The sequence below is a fragment of the Scomber scombrus genome, chromosome 11, assembly GCF_963691925.1.
Source record: "Scomber scombrus chromosome 11, fScoSco1.1, whole genome shotgun sequence".
Lineage (NCBI taxonomy): Eukaryota > Metazoa > Chordata > Actinopteri > Scombriformes > Scombridae > Scomber > Scomber scombrus.
In genome coordinates this window covers 9,765,710-9,788,588 of record NC_084980.1, presented here as the reverse complement: position 1 = coordinate 9,788,588, position 22,879 = coordinate 9,765,710, and the positions used below count along the sequence as shown (strand labels likewise).

The 22,879-nt window shown below is 40.9% G+C and overlaps 1 protein-coding gene across 1 annotated transcript; it reads left to right on the top strand.

Moving 5' to 3' along the window:
• The first annotated feature begins 879 nt into the window (after positions 1 to 879).
• Positions 880 to 16,747, top strand: LOC133990675 (BMP/retinoic acid-inducible neural-specific protein 3-like). Its single transcript, XM_062429069.1, has 7 exons — positions 880 to 1,118; positions 4,786 to 4,982; positions 7,318 to 7,535; positions 10,126 to 10,231; positions 10,901 to 11,137; positions 12,653 to 12,875; positions 15,619 to 16,747. Exons 1-7 carry the CDS (start codon positions 880 to 882, stop codon positions 16,745 to 16,747), a joined length of 2,349 nt encoding a protein of 782 aa, XP_062285053.1.
• Positions 16,748 to 22,879: the final 6,132 nt, after the last annotated feature.

Below are 22,879 nucleotides of genomic sequence, written 5' to 3'. Positions count from 1 at the left end.
TGAAGGTAGGGTAATGGTGAATGATGGAAGCAGCCCTGGTGCGCCATCATCACCATCCTCATCACCCTGCTGTCCTCAAAACTCAAAAACACTCAGACTGTATATATTACCTTCATCGCGATGCACTTGGTCGCCCTCTTGCTATCTCACTTGGAAAAAAAGGGTGGAAGAAAAGCTCTCTGTGTTGAAGCAGCCGCTCATTCATCCACCAGCTCACATAGCAGAGGGGGGAACAACAGCTGCTGCAGCAGCAGCATACATGCAACATTTTATTAAGAATTTAAAAAAGACAACAACACTGCAATTTGAAGGAGCATACAGTGCACCAGAGGGGTTTGAGTGAGGATGGAGAAATCTATATTTTGCATTCAACCTCTGGAAATACCTCTGACCGTTCGGGCATCCTGAGCATGAACTCCTCTGTGCTCAATGCGCCTCCACTGATGCAACTTCTCACCGCGGAGCGGATGGATACGCGGATGCTGGGGGATTTTGTCTTGAAATAAAGTTGTGCGAGAGCGCAAAATCAAGTTGGAGTGGCGCTTCAGAGAAAAGACTCGTCACGAATTAATGGATTTTACCGGATCACTGATCAGGAAAGGTTTTATTCGCAGGTCTCGCAATATCGGAAGAGTTCACTTATTCTTGAAAGCGCACCGTTTGGTCCCAGTTGCAAAATTAGGTAAGTGCCTTTTTCAGTCCAATAAAACATTTGATCGTAAGAGTCTGTTTAACTCTGGAGCACAGAATAAAGAGGTATATATTGTCACCCTCCAAATCAGAGCGACTCTTTCTTCCTAAAATGACGAAACTGTAAAACTGTCTTCCTGCTCTGTCGTCCTGTCAGTCCGGAGAGAATGAGGTGTCGCTGGGTGAAGCATGAGCTGTCAGAGAATCAGTCATAAGCGGCTGTCTCTACTATGGGAGGGGGCGGCCCTCAGCCTCTGGCTCTGCTGCTGGACCTCCAGGGCCGCGGCCGCCGCCGGACAAGGCGACGGCGCCCCCGGCTCCCTGGGTTGGCTGCTGTCGGATAAAGGGCCCTTCCACCAGTCCCTGGAGTTCACGGAGGCTGCCGAGAGGCAACACCAGGGCTTCAGCACCAGATACAAGATCTACAGGTGAGACAAATGGGGAACTCTGTGCATGTGTGTGTCCTACTCTATGTAATGTATATGGCGTTTTTGTGTATGATACTGCATTGCATGTATTGTATATTTTTCAGGGATGTGGGCTGTGAGTATTTGCAAGTTCTCATTTCACCCAACGTGCCACTGGATAATTTCTCTGATGAGCACTTTGAGCCAGAGAGGAACTAATCAGTGACAGCAGCTGCTGTAGTGTTTGGTATGAAAAACTGCGCACTCTCAGGATTGCCCTCACAGGCTATCACACCTGCACTGAATTAGTTGCAACTGCTGATGAGCAAATCTGAAGAACTACTGTAGCGATGCAAAATTCGCCCTTCACTCCTGTCGTTAGTATTCTGACTGGAAAGTGATCAGTCATCTGAATAATTGCGTCTGGGTGTGCATCATACTGTTTTATTTCAGTCTCTTGTATTTTGTCTATTTCAAAATGACCCCTGCAGAAAGAGTTCATGAATCCCATTAGACTGTGTGGTCCCCGAGCTGCTCTTTCGTCTAAACATTCCTCACAAGCAGTCTTACAACTTACAATAAATCACTGTTTGTTGTTATGTTGGATCTGGTAGTATGTGGATTGATGCATTCAATCACCATCTTTCGGTGTTTGAAGTTATGCTCATACAATATGACAAATTAGACATATTGGCAATTATGTTTACTAGACAGTGTCTGTGTATATTTTGTCAGTGTACCTGCAGTCTCTGTGGTGTCGTTGTCAATGCCTCAGGCCCACTATGTTTCCTTTTCTGTGGTGGACATTTCCAAGGTTTTACTTAAGTGAAAAAATGCTTTATGGTGTGCATCTAGTGTGTAAATCAATTGGTCCATTATCTCTTCTCAGGAATCTTTTAGGCTATGGTGTTTATCTCTCAGTGTCACCTGCATTTTTTTCAATAGAAATGCTGCATAAATATCCCAGTCCAGTCCCCTGGCTTGAGCTCTTTTCTTTTTTAAACCTGTGCCTTAAATAGTGAAAATCATTGAACATGACGAAGAGGCGGACAGCTTGGACTGTTGAGGGTGGCCCCTGTCTGTATTGGCTGGCTGACATCTTGCAACTCCAAGGTCTTTCAGCCTGAAGCAGTCGATCCTGCAACCTATAAACTGCCTGCTCACATTTCTAACCTGGAGGCTGTTTTAAGGATTAAGGATTAAGGATTTTTAAGGACAAATCCAAAATAATGCCCATCCAAGGTTAGAAAAATACCTCCCGTAACTAAGTAATAACTGATAGGAGAGTCCACTTGAGCCAGTCTTCAGGTCCTCTTCTGGATTGGCATATTACAAAATTGAATGCATTGTAAAGATTATACATAATGAGAAAAAAAGATGTACAAACACATTCATTCTTAGAAATATTTCACATGTATATTTTACACAAAGACCCAACAGAATTGTGTCTAGCACGGGGGCCTAAACTGCTGCACTACCTTTCTGACCTCTGTAACAGCAGAAACACCCCATCATCTTATGTTGTCAGTCATACAGCAGCATGCGATTAAGCTGTCCATTTGCTCTCCAAGTCTGCTCCTTTTATAGCTGTTTCCCCTCTAAAGAGTTTTTTCATCACTATTGATTGTGTGCACTACAGTACATACAATAATCCTTTATGTTTAGATATCTGATTACATCACTACAGCAAATTCCCCCCTTTTGCCATAATGCAATGCATGCTGATGGAATAGCTGTAGGCTAAACCCAAGGCTGGATATACAATGCCCATCTGTCCACCATGGACGGACACTCAGCCTGTCCCCTAGTTATTATGATTGGCTGTAATGGAACACTTCACAATGTCCCGGTTCCCCAATTATTTCTCTGCCGATTATTTTTCTCATGGCAGTGATTTGATTGCCTCCCAGAGGGAGAGGGAGGTACACAGAGCAGTAGGAAGCATTGTGGGCGAGGTAGACATTAGCTGATGCCATGGATGGAGGGAGAAACAGAAGGACAGTGGCGGTATGTCCCAGCCAGTTTGTGAATAATAATGTTTACCGAGATGTTTTTTAAAAGGTAACAAGGTAATAAATGATGGAAACTGATGATTTTTGTGTTTTGCTGTTAGTGTTGCAGCTTTGGATCAGAGTAAGTTGTGTTTTTCACATGCAGGAGTTATTTAAAGCTGTGACAAGCTTGTGCTGACAACAGTGGGCCCTACAGTGTAACAGTTATTCCCAACGAGGGATACCTGTTTCCCAGGAGATACATCTGCAGTTTTCAGGGGATGCGTGGAAGGATTGTGGAGGAGTTCAGCTAATTTGAAAGCTAGAAATTTCAAATGAGTAAAAAATTCACATATTTATATAGACACATATTTGTGTTGAGGAGGGAAAATAAATACCCAAATGTGGTAGAAATTTGAGGGATGTGACCATTAGTATATTTACCGTCACATTTACCAATAACATTCCAGCTATGATGGCTGCGACTGCACAGATATCTGTCCAACCAACTTGAAGACGTGCTGTGATGATATCAAGGCCACAGTCAAGATTTTAGAAATACTGACTTTGCTGAGTGGTTGCTGATTTTCCTATGTATTCCATGTATGTCCCAAAAATCCTCCATAATTTTTTATAAAACCTTCAAAATCTCAGAAAAATTACAAAGGATATAACCGTATGTCTACAATGGTAGCTTTAAGTCCCTGGCTGTGATTGACAGTGCATGAAAACCAGTTACCAAGCAAGTAGAGAAGACGAAATGGAAAGATAAAAGTGATAGATAAATGGTTGAAATATTCCGTTTCTGCAAATCCAAAGTGATACTGTAGTAGTACAAATGCAAACGTCACTTTTGTGTCAAATAATCTAAGCACAAAAGTTCCAATGAATAAAGAAAGAATGAACACATTTTGAATGTGCCATGATGGTGTTTTGTACTTAAGATCATCTGAAACAACTGGGAATGTGGGAGACAAAATAGGATGAGAGCTTCCATAGGCTGTATATAAAGATGGCATTGCCTCGGAGCCGGTTTGAGGTACAGTTGGACTAACAATTCCAGCTAAATTGTGCTAAAAGGGAGAGTATCGTTATCAAGTTATATTAAATTCACCAAAACTTTGCGATCACAGTCCGACTTAGTAAGTACCAGAGCCAAGGAGAGCAGCAGATGAGTGAATTGTCACAGCTGTGGATCAACATCCGTACAGCCGACATTACAGCTACTATAACTTTTCAAATCTTATTAATGGAGCAATCAATTCCAAAATGACCACCAGCACACTTATTGGATGGCCCGAATTTAACAACTCAGACAATAATGACTAGCTGAAACAATTATTTACTTAGTATTTCTAGAGAGAAGTCGATGCTTTTTGAATGGGAGTGTACTGGAGCCAGCATCCAGCGACCGTCAGTGGTGTTGCACTTTAAGGTACTTCTGCCATAAGCTTTATACTGTGGTAGTTGGCGCTCAGGGGAACTACTGACCTATAAAATACATACACTAAAGGTAATTCCCTGGGAAAAAGTGAGAGTAAAAATCTAAAAGTGCCACAATGAATGTAACTCACAATCACCTTACGCTTTGCTTTCAACGTAGCTTGTTAAACAGCAGCCCGGGGCCTAGCAGTATACACAACTAAAGGCCACGGCCAAGTGAGCAAATGTCTGCGTGTGTGTTTCCGTGTTTCCAGGGAGTTTGGTCGATGGAAGGTCAACAGCCTGGCGGTGGAGAAACGAGACGGTGGCAGCCGTGGCCTGGCTCTGCCCCTCGACCCCGACTTCATGCACACCATCCGCCAGCTGGGGAGGAGGCCAACCCTCCAGATGATTACAGAGAATCTAATCAAGAAATATGGCACCCACCTTCTCCTCTCTGCAGCTCTGGGAGGTACAGACAAAAACGCAGAGCTTTAAAGCAAGCTTCATTCACAAAGGCTCTAATGTGATTTTATTTTTCAGCATATGGGGCACCAATTTTACCGTCTGTTGCTTTCTGAACAACAAAGCATATAATAATTTTTCTGGATCAGTGTTTTTTGCTCAGGAAAAAAATAAAACAAATCATTCTGGTTTAGTGTACAAAAATAAATTGGACAGGGCAGATATTTTTGTTTGGCCATCAAAACAGCATGGTCCCCTAAACAGAGCATCATCACTGCTGTATACTCTGTCATTTACTTACATACATTTATATGTGATTGGCTTCTCTTCTATCCAAATGCAAATTATGTTGAAGCATTGGCGATGTACCTTGCAGTCCAGGTTTGGCTTATTCATACAGATACAGAACTGGCCAAAAATCAACTGCAAACATACAGTTTGGCTTTCAGTACCTCAGAACTGAAGATAAAGCACTTCTTTATATTCTGTCCATTTCATACCAACTTTAAAAAATCTCACAGGCAGAGTCCATCATAGAAAAGACAAATATGCAGTTGTTTCCACTGAGAGTGGACTCAACGGACCACAGTGCAATGCAGACTACATACGGAGTAAGCAATCACATGAAATAACTTTGCATGACTTTGAATGACTCTAGCTGATATTTGATATCTAGATATCTATATATCTGTTGGAAATGTATAGGTTTCCTTTGAGAAAAATAAAAAAGAAGACAGCATGTCTAATACCAGTCATGTGGCACATTACCTCTAGTAGTTATGTGAGTCATGACTCCTGTTTGTCAGGAACAGAGTAGTAAAGTAGAGTGACAAGCTATAAAACTGTAGGTTGAAGACCATCAGGGTTAATGGAGAGACCGCTGTTCATTTCCAGGTTTTAGTACCATATGTAAAGGTGTTTTGAAGGTATTGACAAATTCTGTCATCCAACCATTAGAAGCATCAGATCAGAAAACACGTGTTGTTTTGGAAGGCGGTGACAAATGAAGGATTTTATGGTTTAGTGTAGACGACTTGTGCCTTTGGTAATGGAACACCATCATAACGCAGATGTCTGGCCAGAAGACAAAAATTAAATTAGACACAAGCAAAAATAAAATGACTCACACACTTCAGCAATGGTTGCAGCAGAGAGTGTGTATAAAGATGGACGGAGCAAGGTGTGGCGTTACCCAGTGGCAGTGCACTTTGCACTCAAACATCCTTTATTATACTGTATATTCTTGTTTTTAAACTCAGTAGCTTTGGATAGGTAAAATGTGAACTTCCCACTTCTTAGGCAAGAGTTTAGTTGGTGAAACAAAATCATATGTGGAGTGAAAGGAGGAAGAGCAAAAATGTGATTCCCTGATTAATGTCTTATTTCTACAGGAGGGCCTATGAGACAGGAAGGCCTATGACATATGGCCACAGACATATATTGAAAATGGCAGTGACAAGTTGTTGAAACATAGATTTTTTTTCATGAAGGAATGCCTACTGTCAACATGCTTTGTACTTGAAATTACATCCTCCTTTCGGAATGCACTTGTCCCTTTTGTCTTGTTACTGAAATCCTAGCTACTGGCTATATTTTCCTAGAACTGCAGCCCTTTGGGAAATAAATGGACTTATCATTGACCTGTTAGTCACAGGTTGGACACTATGCTGTTGCTTCTGCTGTTTCCACCTGCAAATGTAATAACTCTCAGCTGAATGAAGCAATTTACACCTAGTCTTTCTCTGGGACGTGTTGAAATGGGTTCTGAAAAATGTGGGGGGGGGGAACAACTGTTGCAATAAAAGTAGATGAGGCAAGTTGAAGAAAAAAGCAAATCACACATCACTTCATCACAAAAAATATTCTTGGAGTAGACCCAGGAGTTTTCAAGAATTTGATTTAACAAATCAAACACGTCTTAAAAGTATGAAAAGACTTAATGAATATTTTGTGGTAGTCTGCTGGCCCTGGCTGACTTTTATATCACTCATGTAATAATTGTAATTGTTAGAGATGTTTCTGTGTGTATAAATTACATGTCTCCCAGAGAAGGGAGGGCTGAGATCTATTTTGTTTCTATCAAATATAATTAAGATAATTAAAATAATTAAGGGAACTTAATCAATGATCTTGAATTAGCTCTCTGTTCCTGAGGAGTTTAATAGATGCAGAGACCTTGTCTGTGCCTTTTTCCCCCAATCATACAAACCATCGGTTCCCCCACAGCACTTAATCACTACTGCACTTTTCTATCCGATCTGCAAAGATACTAATGAAAGGTGATTAGTGCTGCTCTGTCAGAGCTAATGAAGCTCTCCTTCACTCTGCCTGATTGTCACCAGGGGAGGAGTCTTTGACGATATTTGTGGACAAGAGGAAGCTCAGCCAGGAGTCTTCGCCCTCGGGGGCAGAGGGCAGCCGTAGCAGCAACAGGAACTCCAGCACTACCGGGCCAGTGACCCTGGAGGCCCTCCACCAGCTGGCTGCTTCCTACTTCACTGACAGAGAGAGCACCCTGCGCAGACTGCACCACCTCCAGATCGCATCCACTGCCATACGGGTACGTGCAAGTCTAGAAAACTGTAAATACACCAGCAGTCTGTTGGGAGATGAACCACATACTCACCGCCTAAAGGCAGCTGTGTTGCTCCTCTGGTTTGAGGTTTGTTTGCCTCCAGATTGTGTTGGACTAGCTTGGGGTTCAGCTGAAGTCATTGAACATGTATGAATGACTTGTTCAGTCTGTAGGTGATGAAAATCATTTCAGTCTTAAACAGTAAATAAATAGATGCATACATGCAGGTATATTTATGTAATTATTGATTTTACTGACTGAGATGAGTGGTAGAAGAAGTACTCAGATCATTTGCCCACATAAAAGTAGCACTACTTACAAGTAAAAGTCTTTCATTTGAAATGTTATATACTGGAAAATATGTTTATTTGCTTTCAGATGGAGAGTTGAAGGTGAAGATATTAACTACTCTCTTGTCTGTACACTAAACATAAGGATTATATTCTGTTGTAGAAGTAGCATCCCTTCTAAAGCTTGTTAATAAAACAGTAAAATCATTTGTTGAATGCACATAAAAACTGAAAATTAAAAATGATAATTTACTATTTGCCTGTTAATTGCTCAGAGCCAAGAAAATGGTTCAGCACATAAACCCCTGTAAGACTGTTAATTGTTTTTACAAATACAAACAAATACAATATAACATGTTAATTTGTGAGCTTTAGACATACTGATAGATGGATTTTGTAGGTTTTGTGGCCACTTGAAAGCAGTACAGCTTTATCATTACCTGATAAAGTTGATATAAGCAAGAAGGCAAACAACTGCTTATTTACAGATCCAGTATACATAGAGCAACATAAGCATTTATTTGGGGTCAAATTTATGTCCACCTGATGAATGTAAGTTCAATATTCACTCTCCTTTTAGCTCTGTTTTGGTCTCCACCTATTCCTGATGGAAATATCGGACTCTTCAGCTGTGAAATGCTCCACTATTGTCATTATTTCACCCTAACTTCCAATGCCCGTTATTTAGTGCCAGTCAGGTAACACACAGTGGGTTTTGTAATAATGTACCATATTCTGTGAATTTACTACATTTAAAAAAAAAATGTAAAGTACGTTTTGCAGGATAAATCTTAATCTGAAAAGGTATCTAGTAGCTTTTAATTCAATGTAACCAAGACTAACTTTCCATCACTCACATGCATGTAGAGCAAAGTTTTAATTCATGCCACTTTTGTAGCTCATCCTGCAGGTAACAAGCACTTTCAAATCCTTTAATACCAGCTTATTTCCATAACATATTTCATCATGTAGGATTAAGTACAAATGCTTATTTACAGAGTTGGCCTTACACAAGGAATTTACCTGTTGTGACTGCAGGGGTGCTGCAAGACTGTCAGATCTGCCCCTCCTTCCTGTTTTTCTCTCCAGCGTGCAGTTTATTATCACAGAAAACATGGGTGCAAACGGAAGTGGGAACAAGCACCTTATTTGATGTTTAGCAGATTGTAACTTTTATAGTCTTCACTCCTATAGGTCAAATTCATTATAGACAAATGGGCTGACTGTTTTCAAGCAGTAGAAAACAATACTGCGAGACACAAGGTTTATATCTGCTGCCCAACATCGACTCCCGAGGAGAGTGAAGAAGCAGAACAGAGCAGCAGTTGTGCGTCCTAAACTATAAAACACCAATCATCCATTTTATCATCTGAAGTGGCTATTAGAGTGTACACATTAATCAGCCTGAGGGGCAAACGTAGATGCTAAAGTGAGTAGCCACTGATGAAGACAAGTGCCCTCCCGAACTGAGAATGTGTTCTTATGGTTATGCATCAGCTTGATGGATTAGAGATATCATTCCATTAATTTCCAGCCAGGCTGACTTCCATTCGTTTGCCCCTTTGCTGCGCGTGTGGAGTTCGAGCAGATTGAAGATCAGAGGAAGCGAGAGAGATGAATACTACATTTTATGGGGAATGTAAAGCAGCACCTGCACTGCACGGCCATTAATTAAAATCACATATGGTATTGGGGATTCAGTGAGAAATGTGAGGATGGATTTTGAGCATAAATGTATGCTAATACGCAGTAAGTTATGTGTTTTTGTGTACCAGCTTTGGAATTTCTAACTTTAACATCGAGATAAATTACTGTTAGAAATTATGTAAGCAGTTTAAAGTTTTTCAGTCGGAGGGAAGTTGATTTCTTCTCTCAGATCAGAACAAATTATTCTGTCTGAGGAGAGAAAGCTTTCTAATTGAAGACCTTTTCAATATTCCTTCACAGTGACTCACAGCATTCAAAATTCATTTGAGGCATGGAGTGCCTTTGATGAGGCTTTTTATGTTCTTTTGACCTTTTTTTTTTTTTAAACACACAAGCAGAATGTGTCAATATATGCAGGATATGTCAAAGTGACATGACTGATGACTGCCTCCACTGACTAAGATTATCCAGTTGTCTGTTCTTTGGAGTTAATGTGGGCGAAAAACCCACAAACTCAAGAAAAGACACAGATCAACCAAACTATCTCACAACTAACACTAAACTTACTGAAAAATTAATTAATGACAAAAAAGGCACAATCACAACACAGAAGATTCATTTTCTCGTTACTTTTTCAGGTGACCGAAACCAGAACTGGGCCGCTCGGATGCAGCAACTATGACAATCTGGACACTGTCAGCTCTGTACTGGTTCACAGTCCAGAGAACAAGGTTCAACTACAAGGTATCATGATGCTCATGTTTTCTTTGTTTTTTTTTCAATGTTTTAAATGTTTGGATATACATCTGAAACTAATCTAATCACAGAAATTAGTTGATTCGTCTCTCAATTCTATCCAATGTCCCTAACATCTGTGGCACTCAGCCTCAAGCCATTTGTTCACTGTTAAAATAATTCTTTTGAAATGAGTCATAAATAAAGATTCATTCTTTAAAAGCTAAGTTGTTTCTTAAAACAGCTTCAGGTTTCAGCAAACACTACTCAAGCAGGAGGAAATAGAGCTTTTGTTGAAGACTATTTTCAGCACCAGATTAATACACATTTGTTGCATTATAGTGAGTATTTCTGGCAGCAGGGTGGTGTAAAAGGAATCGGCTCAAAATAAACTATAGTGCCCATGTTAATCCTCATCAAGGAACATGTCACCTAATGCAACAGTGTGGCTCAGTGATAGTTCTTGGAGCTCAGTGGCACAGAGGAATAAGCTATATCAGGCTACACAGACAATACTTGTTAGTTGGATCAATTCATCATTGGTTTGGGTCTGATGCATAGAATACCACCTGTTATGTTTTTTAGTGTAATAATTTGCATTTTTTAAATAAATGTATTTTCAGCTTTATTTTTCACTTAACACTAGCCCACCTGCATCCTGTCTTTCACACTCCACAGGGCTGCAGGTCATCCTCCCAGGCTACCTGCGGAGCCGGTTCATCCAGGCTGCTCTCAACTACATCGGCTGTAAATCTGAGGGCCAGTTTGTGTGCCGAAACAGTGACTGCTGGTGTGAGTGCAGCAGGGACTTCCCTCAGTGCAACTGTCCTCACTCTGACCTGGACACTCTGGAAAACAACCTACTGCGAATCAGAGATACCTGGAGGCAGACCAACCAGGAGTTTGAGGAATCTGGTGAGTCAGAAATTGTTAGGAATATAAAACCTGACAGGTGGAAATCCAGCTTTTGAAGCTGTTTGCAAAATTGTGAATTTCAGGATACAGGTCATTTTTCACTTGAAAGAATAAACTCGGATGTAAGATGTAAGAACTAACATGGACAAAAAAAAACACACACGTCTTGTTTCTGTTCTAAATTCATGCTAAGCTGTCAAACATCGCCAGCTGCCAGACACTGAATCAAGAGACCTGTCAGTCAAAGTGTCGGATCAAATGATGTTTCTGGTGCTCTCCAGATGCTCAAGGCTGCGGTGTGAAAGTACACAGACTTTTTTTATAAAGTCCATCTGCTGCAGCTGAGAAACCACTAAAGAAAAAGATGAATTTATGTCATGACCTCACCATTACAGTTAGAACATCACTAAACTCATCATCCAGGGTGGTTAAAGTAACTGCGTGCCACTGTAGAGCTCTTTTATTGATTGTTTGACATCGACCCAAGGGTCTGGTGTATAAGAGCACATTGTGTTTTCCTCATTCGGGGCTCCTATAGTAATTTCCACCAGCTTTACACACTGCAAATAGGCCACTATGTAAAGAAATGAACCAGCAATCAAACAAAGCATGGCCTGTGTCCAAGCACCTAATAATGTATTACTGTATTCATTTTGAAACAGAGCTATAATTACTATAAATGTACCATACCATTGCTGAGAAGATTATTTGCCTCAACTGGCTTTTAGACAGCATTTTAAATAGATATTAGCAGCAAATCTGATCATTATGTGGTACTAATCAGGAGGAACCTACTGTTGGAGGAAACAAAGCTGAGGTTATACTACTTTATTTTAATAGTATCTTATTATAGTATCATGGTAGGATGTATTGATGTGTTTTATGAAAGCAACATAAAGTAGCGCACTTTTGACACAGGCCCTGTGGTGTTGATACAGTCTGTTTTTAGATTTTATGTTGAGTGTGTTTCTGAATTTAAAATAATATATATAGAGAGAGTGGCAGAGGTAGCACTGCAGTGATGTGTGCACCTGTGTTCACATAATTTGAACGGAGAGCTGAAAAAAGTTTCCTCCCACGCCAAAAAGTGTCAAGAAATTTTTCAGAAACACTTTTTTTTGTTATGTTTGACACAAGAGATTACTCTCACCATGGCAGCCTGTCTCACGAGCAGCAATTTTGCTTACATTGTCACTCATGTCTAATAAGAGACCAGTTTCTCTGAAAGTGTACAGTGCTGCATGCTGACAACAGGTGGTAATTAACATATATTTTTACACAGACACAAAATATGAAAGGGGTTTTTTCTCTGACATGCTGATGAGATCAGCAATCCCCCATCCAAACAAAAATCTAAATAACAAAACATACTTCCCTGGCATGTTGCAGCTGTTATTTATCCTCTTGAGCTGTTTGCTTTTCTGGAACAAACAATGAAGATTTTTTTAGATATTGTCATCCAGTGGCTCATATCCACCGGCTGAGTTTACTTATTCATGTTCTTCTTCCTACCAGAGGAGTTCCAAAGCTTTGTTGGGAGTCTGCCAACCCATTACGCTGTAAACACATCTGTCGTGGAGCATTTGTGGAGGACGGATGCCAGCCTGCTCCAGCGCTACAGGCAGCTGGAGACCAGCAGCAACCAGCTTCTCACCAAATCTCGTCGCACTGCTAACAAGCTCTTCAGCCTCAGCAAAAGGTGCAGAAAACAGCCCAGAATAGTCCTGCAGAGGCCGAGGTAAGAAGCAAAAACCGGAGCAAGGAGGAATATTTAGACTACAGCCTGTTAATCCAAGGTGCTCTCAAAAACTTATAATTATGAAAATGATTTATGCACCAGGCACTGGTAGAAAGCAGCAGAGCGAGACAGTACTTATTAGAACACACTTGAGGAAAAGGAGTTTTGGAGTGAGGTGAAAAGTGCTGACAGGAACAGAGCTGCTTCGCTGTCCCAGCAGGGGAAAAGACAAACGGGATCATGTTAGGCCAGACACGTTTCACTGTCACCCTGAAACTGCACTACAATAAATCCTGCATCTAAAAACTGCTCGTATAATAATCCATTTATTTTACACACATCCAGGAATTTTAGCCGCTGTTGACAGTAATACTTGACTTCTTCACTTATATCTATTCCAGTATATTTTACTGTTACAGCTGCTGTTTCAGCAGCACTCCCACCTGCACGCACTCAGCAGTCTATCAGAGACTGCCGTGGTCATAACGTGAGTCAGATTTATGCCTCTCCCATGAACGCTCTGTGTTGATAGCTATTTCTTGCAGGGAAATTAACTACATGACAAAATCCATCAGCTTACTCGTCAAATGCAGCCACTGCCTCCTCCGTCCAGCGGGGTGACAAATTAAAGGATAAACCTGACTAAATTAACGGAGAAACATAACAAATGTATGCTTCCACACAGGTGCACTAACCTAAGCAGTTAACATCCAATCATGCTCTGTGAAATGTATAAAAATGCTGAGCAGGCCCAGTTGTTTCTAATTTTGTATCATGGTAAGAGGAAAAGATCTAAGTGACTTTGAAAGAGGGTTCATTGTTGGGGCACAGATGGCAGGAGCTTCAGTTCACAAAGACTGTTCAACTGGCCGGTGTTTTAACTGTGACTAAAGTGACATCTGCATTTAGATCTGTGGGAAAGACATCGGTAAATAGGTCAGAAATTGTGGTCGACAGCACACGTTTGAGGATCCATGATGCTTGTGCATTAGTGCGATATGTAAGGAAAAACAGAAGAGCCACTCTTCCTCGGATGGCTGAAAATGTCAATTCAGGACGTGATCAGACTGTGTCAGCAAGAACAGTCTGTTGACAATTACAGAGAGGGATGTTATAGTAGGGTTGCAGTGCATAAACCTCTCATTACAAAGATGAATGCACATTTGAGAGTTCAGTGGTGCATAAACCATAGGCACTGGTCTACAGAGATGTGAAAAAAAAGTGATACGGTCAGATGAATAATGTTTCACCATATTGTCAACAAGTGGGCGAGTGCATGTGTGGCGTACACCAAGAGGACAATATACACCTCAATACTTAACCCCTACAGTGAGAGTGAGGGGGTCTGTGTGGGGGGCATTTTCCTGGCATCATCCACTTGTGTCCTGATTTCCTTTCTCTTATAATAAAAAATGTCTATCCTGATGGGAGTGGTCTATTCCAGGATGACAGTGCCCCCATCCAAAGGGCATGAGGGGTCATTGAATGCTTTGATGAGTCTGAAAATGATGTGAATCATATGCCTTCACAGTCACCAGAGCTCAACCCAATTGAACACCTATGGGAAATTTTGAACCAATGTGTTAGACAGCGCTCTGTAACACCATCATCCAAACCCCAAATGAGGGAATATCTTTAAGAAGAATGATGTTCATCCTTCCAGTAGAGTTCAGAAACTGTAGAATGAATACCAAGGCACATTGAAGCTGTTCAGGCAGCACATTGTGACTGAACACCTTACTAAGACAGTTTATGTTGGTTTTCCTTTATTTTGTCACCTGTTTTTACAATCCAGTTATACACCCTTATCACACCCCTTGATCCTGTAAAAAATGTCTTCAATAATGGTTTAGAGTTACTTGCTAGGTCTGTTTTTTCATATCCCTGAGAAGTGAAACATTGTTGTTGTTTTTATTTGTTTGCTTATTTATTTTCTCATTTACATTGTAAGTGTATCTATAAAGGAGTATAAACTTGAATGATAGAGCTATGAGACTTTAAGAGTATGTATGTGTTTGTGCATCTGTGTGTGTGTGTGTGTGTGTGTGTGTGACATCATCTGCACCTCAGAAGGGGAATTCAATACTCGGGAGAGACTCAGCAGTCTTCCTTCTTCACTCTCTGAGATTGTGAGTTGGACGAAAATAATTAGAGTTGGTTCACCTGAAGTGAGCCTGGTCAGGTTAGGTCTGAACAGTCTGTACTGTACATTTCCTGCCAGACTGACAAATTACTGCTAACTGTTTCCTCTGCCTCACTCACATTCACCATCAGCTTTTCTGCTGCTCACTCTCTCGCTCTACCAGATTACGCACTGCCCCTTTCCTTAAAAGAGATGTGTTACCAAGAATTTCCAAGGCAACAACACAGAAGTTGACTCACGTTTTGGAACAGTACCGAACAGAGAGGCTCCCAAACGCTATTGATTTCCAAATGAATAGATATTTGGCATTATTTTTGGCCTGGTGGGTGTTCTCTGTACAATTATAGGGGAACACTGCAATAGATAAAAATATTCATTTATATCTTTTTTTCTTCTGAAAGACCAGCTATGTCTGAGTTTGTTTTTTACTGCTTATCAAAGAATCACATTTCCTTTCCTTTTCTTCACTACCTAATCACAAAAACATGCAAAATATACATACTGACAAATATAAGAGATATATCCTGTAATAACCAATACAGTGTATAGTAGTGTCTCCAGACTTGAGGAACCTTAACAAAACTGTTGTCCCTTTCTCAGGCCTCTGCACTTCTGGCTGAGCTACGCCCTCTCCATTTTGTACTGCAGTGAGAACAACCATGTTGGTGTTTACAATGACGAGAGCCGCAGCTGCTCCTGCCCTTACAACCATCCACCTTGCCAAGGCCTCATTCCCTGCTCTGTGGGTGACGGCCCCCGCTGTGCCTCTTGTTCCTCAGAGAACCGCACACGATGCTCCAGCTGCAACCCCAGCTTCACCCTGACCCAGGGAGCCTGCCGACCTGCCGTGCCAGACCCCACAGACCCTTACCTGGGCTTGGAAAGTGACCGAGACCTGCAGGACCTGGAGCTGCGCTACCTGCTTCAGCGACGCGACTCGCGTATCGCTCTGCATGCTGTGTTTGTGAGCAACGATGTGCGAGTGAACACTTGGTTCGACCCCTCCTGGAGGAAACGAATGCTGCTTACCCTCAAGAGCAACCGGGTGAAGTCCAACCGTGTTCATATGCTCCTTGGACTCGCCCTGCAGTTTTGCCTCACCAGGAACAGCACTCTGGAGCCGGCGTTGTCTGTGTTTGTGAATCCCTTTGGGGGCAGCCATTCAGAGAGCTGGACCATGCCTATAGGTCAGCATGGATACCCGGACTGGGAGCGGACCAAACTGGATATCCACTTGGACTGCTATAACTGGACATTGTCTCTTGGAAACAGATGGAAGAGCTTTTTTGAGACTGTTCATTTCTACCTGAGGAGTCGCATCAGGGAGGGAGCGACAGGAGGAAACAAGAACTCCACATTGTACTATGAGCCTGTGGAGGCGACCGAGCCATCTAACAACATCGGCTACATGAAAGTGAACAGCATACAGCTGTTCGGATACAGCGTGCATTTTGACCCTGAGGCAATCCAGGACCTGATTCTGCAGATAGACTACCCGTACACTCAGGGATCACAGGACTCAGCCCTGCTGCAGCTGGTGGAGCTGCGCTACAGGGTGAACCGCCTCTCGCCTCCAGGGGCCCCACACGTGGATCTGTTCGCCTGTCTTCTTCGCCACAGACTCAAACTGTCCAGTGCAGACGTGACCAGGATACTCACTGCCCTTCAAGCTTTCAGTGCCAGACAACCAAACTACGTTGAGTATGAGGCAAATAAACTCTGTAGTTAGTGGCTACCATTTGATGTTTTGTATTTCCTTGCCACAGACAGGTCTGTACCCTTGTCAGCTGGATCCATTTGTGTCAAGTGAGTGGTATATTGTTCAAGGCTTTGTTGTACATACACTATGTGCAATTAAATTTGATGTTTCTATAATTTCAGTGTAGTTTTATGGATTAAAGCCCCTGAAAACATGGTTTCAAATCTTAAGTATTTCTCTAAAACATGAAATATCTAAGGCTAAAAAAGCAACAATCAAAATTAAAGTGTTTAATTATTATTATGAGGTTGACACTCAAAAACTCAGTTGCTATATCAATACTGCAAGGGTATGGATTGGTCAGATTTGATCGCGGTCTGGCAACACAAGCAAACAACCCAGCGTGACATCACATTTTCCATTGCCCTGTTTGAACCAGTAAGAAAAGCAAAGATGAAAACAGAAATATAGAAATAATAATAATTTTGACTAGTGTGTTCATGTAGGACTCATAGTAAGAAGCTGACGAAGAAAATAGGTTGTCAGGGACTTTATTACATTTTAGTAATTTTTACATAAAATGCTGCCATGCATCAAAATATCCTCAAAGCCTTTCTGAGTCTGTATTTTACCATCTATGTCACTGGAGAGCTGTAGTGGTGTGTGCTGTGTTGTTTTTGCCCATCTGGAGCCTCAGAACACAAGGTCTCCATTCTCCATTGAGGGAACAGCCTTGGCACAGATTACTAAGTATATAGTGAGAGAAGGGAGAGTTGGAAGCAGCCTTCCTCTGTTCCTCCGCCGTCCCTGTCCGCCATTCACAGTTACTGTGATAGATGAGCCAGGGAGTCGCGGAGACATGCCCAGCATCAAACAGCAGTAAGCTAGGTATCAGTGACAAGGATACTCTTGCCCAGCGCCGGAGTGAGTTGGACCCTAACAAGAGTGATTCTGACCAAAAGGGAAGTCAGCTTTAATCCCCCATGAGCTGTCAACAGTGCAGCCGCAGGCTAGCTGCATGGCACTGCTTTGATTAGACTAGCATGTAAAGAGCTTGTAGGAAAGGAAAGAAGCTTAATCAAGATTCAACGGACATGTTTCTCCGGAGATTAAAGCCACATACTATTTGCTCTGATGCTATCATTCAGAATGAATGTGAAAAGATTGTTGATGCAGTTTTGATTGTGAAATGAGGTGCGGAGCATATTACCATTATCTTACTGTCATTCAGATTACTATATGATGAACTGTGCAGCCATTTTACCATAAGAAACTATTAAATCCATTTATGAGGCACAGAAAAGATGAGCTCAAAAATGTGCTCAAGGCATTGATTTCTTTAGCATCTTCCATAGGCTGTCTTTGAGCTTAAAGATTGATTTTACAATGTTCTTGACCAGTTTTAAGACAGCTGCTTCGTCTCCAGGCTATAATGTCTACAAAGTCTTTTACTGAGCTACCGTACTTCACAGGAGTGCAGTACTGGCTGGATTCGTCATATCACCCTTTAAAATTCCCTTTTTTACAACCCTGCCTTTTCTTTTTTTCTTATGCTCTATTATAAAAAGTTATACTTACTTACTTTATAGCAGTTTATGTGCTGGAAATAGTTGCAGCAGTGAGTCAGTCAGTCAGTTAGTCAGGCGTTTAACATGCCAAAATCTACAAACCTGCACTGTGTGTTTTAATTGACTGCAGGGAGAGGCTTGTGTATGAGGAAGATATTGAATCTGGAACTCGTCCCAGTTAAGGGTTAAATCCCGTGGTTAAGCAGCGAGCATCTGGTGTGTTTTTTAAAATCTTTTTAATAAGCAAATATTGCATCTGGGGGTGAAAATGCGGTGCAGTCTTATTGGAAGCGGTCCAGTGAACCTCTGGGGTGAATCTAATGTGGGGAAAACACAGAAAGAGTTTTTCGTTATGAGCTGCTCTGGCTTAGAAAGCAGGTTCTCTTCTCAATCTCTTTGAGAAAGTCTCTTCATATTTTTGGTTGATTTGTTTTATTATGCACCATATACTGAACTTCTGTCAGAGTTTAATGCACTGAACGTTTTTTTCATTTATGGTTGATTTGAATAAAAATACCACATTAGTGTATTCAAAAATAAAGCAATTACACAGACAAAAGCTAAATAAATGAATGCATGACCCAAGGGTTACACCTCCAAGTGCTCAAACGTATACAATCAACTGAAAAACCTTTTGAGAGCTTTTCACTGAAGACTTCCGGGTCATCTGTTCAAAGAAGAAAAAGTTAGGATCAGAAATAAAAAGGAAAGACTTAACCACCATGACAGCAATAGTTCGGCATTTTTGGAATTACACAGATTCACTTTCTCAGTAACATAAGAAGATGGATACCACTCTCTGTACTGTGAAGCTACAGCCAGCAGCCACTTAGCATAGCTTAGCACAGAGAAGCTAATGACTCGTTGTTGCACTACATTTAACATGTTAATAAGTTTTAGAGGTTCTGGTAGGAGGATTTTGATACCTTTACCCAGAGCCAAGTTGCCTGTTCACGCTGTTTCCAGTCTATATGCTAAGCTAAGCTGACCAGCAGCTGGCTGTAGCTCCACATACAGATGTGGAATCAAATAATCTATCTCTCTACTATTATTTTCTTTTAAAGCTGAGAAGGGTCTTTTATGTCATACATTTGAAATGTATACATGTGGTTGGATTTTCTGATGTGCAAATATCAATAAATATCAATCAAATGATATTTATTGAGTATGCTACTTGCTATCCATACTACCTGACCACTGAGGCCAAACAAAACTTTCATTTCTTTGTCTTTTTGTTTTGTGCTTATGCATAATTCCTCATTTGAGTTTCATTATTTCATCTTAGACATCAGCATAATCTTTTGAACCAAATATTTCAGCCTTTTTCTTCAAAAACAAATGTGACAAAAATGTTCTACTCACTGCATGCAATTTCAAAATCCTTCTTGTTAAGTCATGGCAACACAAGAAAAATAAACACAACATGAGCGAAATTCCTAAAATGAGCAGTGGCAGCAGCTAACAAGTAAGAGTTGATTTTTAAATAACAATCAGATGAACTCTGCTGTTGCAACTGGAAAGAACTGAGACAATAATGAGAATATCATTATGTAAAATTACCAAAAGATTGATTGGAACAATAAAGGATTTGCTCTGTTTGTTTCCTTACTAATAGCAATGTAGTGGCCTGCGTCTGGTGTTTGGCAGGCTTTTTGTGCTCATGCAGGCGCTGACTAACAGGATGCTCCACTGATTTGAACAGGCCCGGATGCTTTAACGTATCCTGTCTGTTAGTTCTGCAGATTAATTCACCGCACTGATGTTTTGGTTTGGCTTTGCTCAGAGTTACTTAGCCCACCACAAGGTCATTTTCTGTAATTGAGAATCATTTTGATTTGCTTGACCTCGACGCTTTTGAGGAACTTATATGTACGCAGACACATTGGTGCTATTGACTTCAAACTCTACTTGACCTTTAGAGATTTATGCATCAAAGACAGTATTCCTCTTGGCACTGATACGTTTGAATATACCACATATCAGAATTTGTTGTTTTTTTTACAAGATGTTTTTTATGAGGGTATTTCTATTTGTAGTCATGTAGAGAATTTGCATATGTCTACCTCTGATAATGGATTCTGGGTCAAATCTTCCACAGTTCAAACCAAACACGCACAGCGATTAAGATGCAGGATGCTAGGATAAAGAAAGAGTACACATACTTTGAGAGGTTTTATCTGAGGGCAGGGTGTACAAGCAGCTACACACACACACACACACACACACACATATATATATATATATATATATATATATATATATATACACACGAGGGGGCAAAGGCTGAGTGATAAGCAGGAGCTTTGGGTTGGCAGGCTTGTGGGCCTCGGAGGAAACATGAGTTAGACTAATGTGTGTGTCTGTTTAACAAGCATGCTGGTGATGGGAGGCAAGGGCTCAGTGAAGGGGAAGAGTTTATGGAGAGGACGACCCCATGGGAGGCATCAGGAATAATAGCTGACGATACATCAGAGCAGCCCAGACAGCTTGCTTTAAAAGCCAAGAGGGAGTTCTCCTTTAGAAACTAACTGTAGAGCATTGCTTCTACAGTACGTAGCCCTTTATACGACAAACAGACCACACAAAGGAGTAGAATTTAAATGATTAAGTGATTTTAAATCACAAAAAGATTTTTTTCAGCCTTGGCAAATATTGTGGCTGTTGTGACTGTATCTGTTTGCTTTGTGTCCTACTTGGATACTCATAGGTGCTATCAGATGTGGGTGGGCATGGGTGCATTCAAAAAGCTTTTCTCTCTTTCACTTTAAATGCAGTCTACTGAGAGCTATTAAAACCCCATTCAGTTTGCATAAGGACATGTTCATTTAGAAAATTAAGAGTGTGGCTATGTTCTGCCAGCAGTAATAAGGGGTCTAATGTAGAATGGAATAATGATAACACATAAAGTAATGTGATGCCTATCCAGCAATATAATACCACATCTGCAAACCAAATGAGATCCGACTCACCACCGTTTGAAGATATTCAATGCAGCCACTCCACACTGAACCTTATTATCATCAAAGATCAGCTTTGTTTTAGTGTTTGATTGAAGGAAAATCTGAAGTCACATAAAATGTGTCCAAAAATAACTTCTCTGGGATTTGACTTTTGACAGGGTGGAAAATCCTCTCAATCAGCATTACTGTAGATCATCTTTTCACACTAAAAATAAAACAACATAAGCGAGACTGATGGAATGATGAAATTCTGTCAGTAAGGAAGGGTGACAACCCCTCATATTTATTACGGGAAATACTAACATGCAGTGAGAGTTTAAATAAGGTCAATTTTCAAAAATCAGAACTAGAAATACCTAAATAAAAACAAAGGCAAGAAAATAAAACGTTTAGGTTTTAGAGATTGTGGCCAGTGAGGAAATCATGTCAGCAGTAAAAGACACAGACACTGACTAATATGCAATATTTTTAAAAGCCAAGTATTCACATTATACAACTGCAAACCAATATATGGATATTTTGTTACCCTAGAAGACCATTGTGTAATACAACAAAATGATGTTTCTGATTATATGTTTCAGAATAATCTAGACCTGGCTATTGGCTCCTCACTATCAGCCACAATCAAAATCATCATCTTATTTCATTTTTAGAGCTGTGTGCTGCACAATAAAATGGTGAGGATCGCTTCTTCACCAAGATTAACAACAACAGAGGCTTTTGGATTTACATAAAGTCTTTCTATAATGTTGTTGTGTGTCTGTGCTGCCCCCCCCCCCCTCCTCCTCCACACACATACTCACTTGCATACACAAAGCAATGTAACCAGAAGGTTGCAATTTTTCACTCCACTTTCTCATTATTGCCGCAGCACTAATGACGCAGTGAGGATCAAGGTGCTATATGGAGATGAAAGAGGGGATGTAAAGGATTTACAATGCTTCCCAGATCACTGATAAAGCACAGTGTAAACAAAACTTTGCCTGGGGTTTGCACCACCAGGGAGATGGGATTTAGTCTCCTGATTCAGCGTCATCCTTTTTAAACTCGCAGAAATGAGGCCCAACAGAGCTCCAAACTGCAACATTTGAACAAAACCACTTGGTTTGGATTTGCGGAGTTCATACACAAGTACTGTACAGTCTCTGTACTCATGATCTTGCTGCCTCTGGAAACCCTGATGCTTCCTATAAGTGGCTCGAGAGCAGAACATACTGTATAATAGTCCTTTAATCAGTGGCTCGGGAATACTTGTCGGCCTGGAACTTGAGGATCTTTGAAGTGCGATCATACTTAATGATAATTGTCAAGGCCGCTTTCACTTGCATGCAACATCCCTATGGCCATGTAGCCGTAACTGATATAGCGTTGCCCTTTGTTTTTCTGTGTGAATGACATGCAGTAATGTGAAGCACATGTGCAATATGCAGTAAGCTGTTGGAGAATATTTCATCATCTCATTAACAGAAGCCACTATCTTCACTGCCATCTCTAGCAGTTTCCCCTTCAAATGTTTACCCCCCAAAACTTCCCAAAAACATTATATAAGCTACTTTAATTATAAATAGTCACAGTTTTTCTTTCTTAAGGGAATAATATAATTACATCAAACCAAATTCCAAGTAGTGTAGCTT

Coding starts and splice junctions, on each gene's coding strand:
- LOC133990675 (XM_062429069.1), top strand. CDS start 880: ATGAGCTGTCAGAGAATCAGTCATAAGCGGCTGTCTCTACTATGGGAG. Junction 4,983..7,317: donor CCTCTCTGCAGCTCTGGGAG/GTACAGACAAAA, acceptor GATTGTCACCAG/GGGAGGAGTCTTTGACGATA. Junction 11,138..12,652: donor CCAGGAGTTTGAGGAATCTG/GTGAGTCAGAAA, acceptor TCTTCCTACCAG/AGGAGTTCCAAAGCTTTGTT.